The 5913-nt window shown below is 38.5% G+C and overlaps 1 protein-coding gene across 1 annotated transcript; it reads right to left on the bottom strand.

Moving 5' to 3' along the window:
* Positions 1 to 1008: 1008 nt before the first annotated feature.
* Positions 1009 to 5261, bottom strand: LOC113091155 (uncharacterized). The gene is made up of 7 exons (XM_026256606.1): positions 4752 to 5261; positions 4086 to 4442; positions 3193 to 3757; positions 2824 to 3056; positions 2268 to 2715; positions 1606 to 1874; positions 1009 to 1483 (listed from the first exon to the last, which is right to left on the bottom strand). The coding sequence occupies exons 1-7, from the start codon at positions 4882 to 4884 to the stop codon at positions 1245 to 1247; spliced, it is 2244 nt and encodes a 747-aa protein (XP_026112391.1). The 5' UTR covers positions 4885 to 5261; the 3' UTR covers positions 1009 to 1244.
* Positions 5262 to 5913: the final 652 nt, after the last annotated feature.

The following is a 5913-nucleotide window of genomic DNA, read 5'->3' on the forward strand; positions in this document are numbered from 1 at the left end:
ACAAACCTTTTTGCAGTTAAACTTCCAGGTTCACCCTCTGTACGACCAAACCCATAATCCAGGTCAATCTGTCTTTTTAAAGCAATAGCCACATCACTTCCTGTGGAAGATACCATTTTGGTGTGATGTCAGAGGGGGATGGGATTTAGGAAAATCTTCTTTTGCCATTTGATTAGTTGTTCAGCTGTCTCTGTTAATAGTTGTTGTTTTACCTGTTTGCAAGGTTTGATTGTTGTGTTGGGTGTTTATATTATTTAATTTGATCACTCAAAGACTAAAACATTTGTACATAGTTGGTATGCTCTATAGGCGGGGCTTCAGCCTATAAATAGGCTGTATGACTGAAAGAAGTTCAGTTCTGATTGTGGACTCTAATGCTGAGCAGTGTTGCAAACTTGGGCCGTTTGGTTTAGCCAAAATTAGCACATTGTTGCTGTTTTCTTTTCTTTTTGTACAGATTTTGTTTATTTTTGTTTTCTCTTTTGCACTGAAAATATTTTTGCACCTTCCAATAAAACAACGTTTTTGGATTTGCATCAACTTTTTGTACAGCACGTCATTTCCCTTTTCCACTCCAACTGGTCGGCCTCCCTACAGTGGCTACCTATACACCACCTCAGAAAAGCCAGGACTCGAGGCAGCGATCTTGCAAAAACTTAAGAAGGATCTTAGACAAGTCATCTTGGCCAATATGCAATCTTTTCAACTGTGCAATCGCAGACGGCTCGTAAGCAGATCCTAACAGCCAATCCGTTTAATGCGGAATGTGTGTTTGGAATCACGTTAATATTTTCTTCTTTTGCCAATGAAGAAGGTTTCCACAGAATGTAGAAACATTTCATAAAACCTTTCTGCAATGAAGCAAATATGAGGCCATTAGAAAGACTTTATTTATTTATTGTTTATTGACATTTTCAGCAACATTTCAGGTACTTAATGACGTTACTCCAAACCCACTTAACGTAGGTTTACTACTTTAAAAAAAAATACTTATAGTAGGTTTGGAGTAGGTCAAATTTTGACTGTCTATGACTGAAAGTAATTCGTTCTATGTGCTTTTGAAGAGGCACTTACATCTTGTGCAGGCGAGGTGTTACTTTACTTTTTTTAGTTTGTACTACGTGTGTATTTCTATTGCTTTATTAACATGATGTTACTCCACAGGACTTAAGAAATAATGCTCAATTTAATAAAATTTAGACAAACTGTTTTACATATTTGTTTTTATTTTGCATCAAGTATTTTTAATCCGTTTCTTTTTCAACTTTGATCTGTTTTTTTAACTGTAGTATCCGCTGACTTTTGAGGTTTGAATTGAGGATTGTCAGTTGCTTCAAGAAGCCTATGTTGGGCCTGATGTCTCTCGCCTCCATGACATGGTCAATGGCATCCTCCACCATCATGTCATGGTAAATCATCAGATATGCCAGAACAAGTGTGGCAGAGCGGCTGAGACCCTTTTTGCAGTGCACCAACACCTTATCTGTGGAAATAAAAATAAAAAGACACTCAAAACTAAGTAATTCCTAGAAAGCTTATAACTGTAGGACACTTAATAAACGACAAGCAAATAAATGTTGTGAGTGTGTGTGCATCAGCTCTTACTCTCTGGGTTACTCAGGGCCTGGTGGATGAACTGTGCGGCTGGGAAGAAGTACTCGCTGATGTTAAATGAGCATTTGTCTTCTGCAGGAACATCATAGTAATTGATGCTCCTGCCTTGGTAATATGCCTCTCCTGTATTGACCTTTCCTTTTAGGCTTTTCTTGCTTGGAATTTCAGACAAGACCTTCAAGCTCTTCTCCACTGCCGCAGCATTCAGGATGTGAGTAATCCCCATCCCTTTCAGTTTGGCTCGGTTTCTTGCCGTCTCTCTGCACAAGAACACAACACTTTCACTGTAATAACTCGGAAAAAAGGAAGCAGAACTTTATTAAAATAAACACACAACAGCATGACTGCCCCTTGCAGATGACTGCCACACACAAACAAAACTAAAACACTAAATAAAACCCAGGCCTTCACTGTCGTAACTCCTCTTTTTATCCTTCTGGAGCTCCTCTGTGGGACTCGAGACCAGTGAGTGGCAAGGTGTCGCTCATTTCCAATTACTCCACCGGCCTCGACCCGTTCCCACAGCTCTCAACCCCACCCCACTTGCCACATTTACTAATTAGTCTTTCACAATGAATAATTATAAAACAAATATGACTGCTGTTTGATTCCTGTTCATACTGTATTGTATGTCATATGTGTTGTAGACTTACTCATTTCCAATGAAGACATTGGGCCAGACCTCAGTGACAGGTGTGCAGTACAGTGTATATTCATCCACGCGATCCTGGAGTTGAAGGACACTTAGAGAGACATGACTTTCTAATACTGAAAGCTCTTTTGTCACTTGAGGTTCTGGTTTAGGTTTGCTCGGACCTGGCTCACACAATGGTTCTGGAACAGGGGGCGCAACTGCGTCCTCTCCGTTTTTTGTTTTATCTGTGTTTATGGGTTTTCTTAGCTGTAGTTTCCCCTGTGTTACGAGGTTTGAATTGAGGGTTATCAGCTGCTTCAAGAAGTCCCTGTTTGGCCTGATCCATCTCTTGTCTATGACGTGGTCGATGGCATCCTCCAACAACATTTCATGGTGGATCATCAGGTACGCCAGAAAAAATGTGGCAGAGCGGCTGACACCATCTATGCAGTGCACTAACAACTTATCTGAGAAAAGAAGAAAAGAAAGACATTTAAAACAAATTCATCCATAGACAGTTTATCACTGTAAGATAAATGATGTATGATAAATTGTGTTTGTGTGTCAGCTCTTACTTTCTGTGTTACTCAGGACCTTGTGGATGAATTCTGAAGCTGGGAATAAGTCCTTGCTGATGTCAAACCTGTGTTCATCCGTTACAAGCACGCCGTAGTAAGTGATGTTCATTTCTTGGTAATATTCCGCTTTTGTATCGATCTTTCCTTCTGGATATTCCTTGTATGCCGCAGTGTTCAGGATGTGAGTAATACCCATCTCCTTCAGTTTGACTCGGTCCATTGCTGTCTCCCTGCGGAAGAACACAACAGCCGATTAGTCTTTCATTAAATAGGATTTACAGTGAAGAATTAAAAAATAACTCCTGACAATGAGAGAAATATAACTGCATAGTGTTTGGTTCATGTGATAGAAGTGTGTTGACTTACTCATTTCCCATGAAGACACTGGGCCAGACCTCAGTGATAGGTGTCCACATAACTCTACATTTGCACATGCGACGCTCCAGTTGGAAAATGTTTAGAAGGACATTATGTAACATTGGCAACTCTGTTGTCACTTGAGTTTCTGTTTTCACTTGAGGTTCAGGACCATTTGGACCTGCGACACAAAACTGATGTGCATCAACCAGATCTACTTCAGCTTCTGCTTCAGGATCTGGGACACGATGTGAATCAACCAGATCTACTCCAGCTTCTGCTTCAGGATCTGGGACACGATGTGAATCAACCAGATCTACTTCAGCTTCTGCTTCAGGATCTGGGACACGATGTGAATCAACCAGCTCTACTTCAGCTTCTGCTTCAGGATCTGGGACACGATGTGAATCAACCAGATCTACTCCAGCTTCTGCTTCAGGATCTGGGACACACGATGGCTCTGGATCAGGCTGTGCTGGGATCTCAATAGGCTCCACTCTGCTTTTCTGGAAGGATTTTTTCACACACTTCCATCTTGTTTGAAAGAATGCACAGATTTTGTTGCTCTTCATCACTTTTTTTCAGATGAAAGAAGAAAAGCAAATAACAAGCTATTAGAAACACCTCTAACCTCAGATTAAACATTAATAATTGATCTAACTTGTAATATTGTGCTAATGCTGCGCTGTTTGACATCTGTGACTTTATTTAAACCATTGAGCGAACATGCAGTTTTTGCTCTGTAGTACACATTAGATTTGTTGTGTTAATGGATGACTTAAATATTTACGTATCATTTAAACACATAAAAAATGCATATATATATATATATATTTCAACTTTTACCACATTTGTGTTTGCATCTCACTGTAATGTATTTCAAATGGTCTGTTGACATTCACCTTTTGATTTGGTCTTTTCATTATTCATGCCACGCTGATCATTTCCATTCTCTGAGACAGTGCTGCTAATATCAGCCTTCAGCTGCACATCTCTCTTTTGTGTGGAGTCTGTTGTCACTTGAGTTTTGGGAGTTTCTGCTGTCACTTGAAGTTTAGCACCACTTTGGCCTTCAGCACACAATTGCTCTTCATCAACCAGGTCCACTGTATCTTCTGCTTCAGGATCTGGGACACACGATGGCTCTGGATCAGGCTGTGCTGAGACTCCAAAGGGATCCACTCTGTTTTTCTGAAAGGATTTTTTCACAGCCTTCCATGTTCTTCGGAAGAATGCAGAGGTTTTGTTGCTCTTCCTCACTTCAGTATTTTCAGAAAGATGATAAAAAGCAAATAACAAACTATTAGAAACACCTCTAACTACAGATTAAACATGAATAATTATCGAACTTGTAATACTGTGCTAATGTTGTGTTATTTGACATTGGTGACTTTATTTAACAGAGCCAACATGCAGTTTTTGCTCTGTGGTACACATTATATTTGTTGCATTAATGGATGATTGAAATGTTTAAATATCATTTATAACACATACACATATTTCAAAATTGACCACATTTGTGTTTGCATCTCACTGTAATGTATTTCAAATGGTCTGTTGACATTCACCTGTTGATCTGGTCTTCTCATTGGTTGCAGGAGAAATATTCATGCCACTCTGATCATTTCCATTCTCTGAGACAGTGCTGCTGATATTAGCCTTCAGCTGCACATCTCTCTTTTGTGTGGAGTCTGTGGACATGATTTCTGATGTACTCTATTTAGTAGCTGTTAGATATTGTTGTCAAACTGTATCTGATACACACTGTGAGTGAGACTGCAGACAGTGTGAATAAACTGTATGTTTTCATAAACACTAAATATGGACCATCTGTAGTCTGGACTGTACTCAGTATTCGTAGACTTCGCTTAGATTCTTTGCTCGGTGACTCTTCGCCTCGGCTCGGATTATCACTGAACTTCAGAACTTCTGCGAGCGCGCAGCTCTTTATAAGCAGCCTGTTCTATGACGTAATCAAACGGCTAGTCTCGTTGAAGTTCCACAGTTGCCATAGAAACGGAATGTTTACCCCAAGCGGCCGACACATCAGTGTTGCCAAGTCCGCGAAAACCATTACACTGTTGCCTATGGAAAGCCTTTTTAACATTTATTCTTTAAGCTGTACTAGTATCTTTTTTCAAGATACTAGTACTTATTTTTTAGATACTAGTATATTTTCTATTAAGTACTAGTACTTATTCATTAGGTACTAGTGTTTATTCATGAACTACTAGTGCTTATTCTTTAGGCACTAGTGTCTTTTGTAAAGTTACTAGTAGTTAATCATTAGATACTAGTGCTTAATCATTAGATACTAGTACTTATTCATTAGATACTAGTGCTTATTTATTAGGTACTAGTACTTATTCATTAGATACTAGTACTTATTTATTAGGTACTAGTATTTATTAATTAGATACTAGTACTTATTTATTAGATACTAGTACTTATTTATGAGATACTAGTATTTATTTATTAGGCACTAGTATTTATTCATTAGATACTAGTACTTAATTCAATAGTGACTAGTAACTTTTATATTGTTACTAGTAACAAATTTAATTTTTTTGCTATTGACTTCTATGGGGATCCGTCATTGAGATATCAACTATTGAGTTTTGACTAGTATGTATTCCACTAGTGACTAGTACTTAATTTTTATGTACTAGTAGTTATTCATTAGGTACTAGTGTGTATTTTTTAGATACTAGTACTCATTCATTAGATACT

This window comes from Carassius auratus, unplaced genomic scaffold (assembly GCF_003368295.1).
Source record: "Carassius auratus strain Wakin unplaced genomic scaffold, ASM336829v1 scaf_tig00214080, whole genome shotgun sequence".
In the NCBI taxonomy this organism is placed as follows: Eukaryota; Metazoa; Chordata; class Actinopteri; order Cypriniformes; family Cyprinidae; genus Carassius; species Carassius auratus.

Excerpts from the sequence above, each read along its gene's own strand:
- LOC113091155 (XM_026256606.1), bottom strand. The coding sequence starts at position 4,884 with ATGTCCACAGACTCCACACAAAAGAGAGATGTGCAGCTGAAGGCTAAT. Across the intron at positions 4,443-4,751 it reads TGAGAAGACCAGATCAACAG|TGAGGAAGAGCAACAAAACC; the intron begins GTGAATGTCAAC and ends AAAATACTGAAG. Across the intron at positions 3,057-3,192 it reads AGTGTCTTCATGGGAAATGA|GGAGACAGCAATGGACCGAG; the intron begins GTAAGTCAACAC and ends GTTCTTCCGCAG.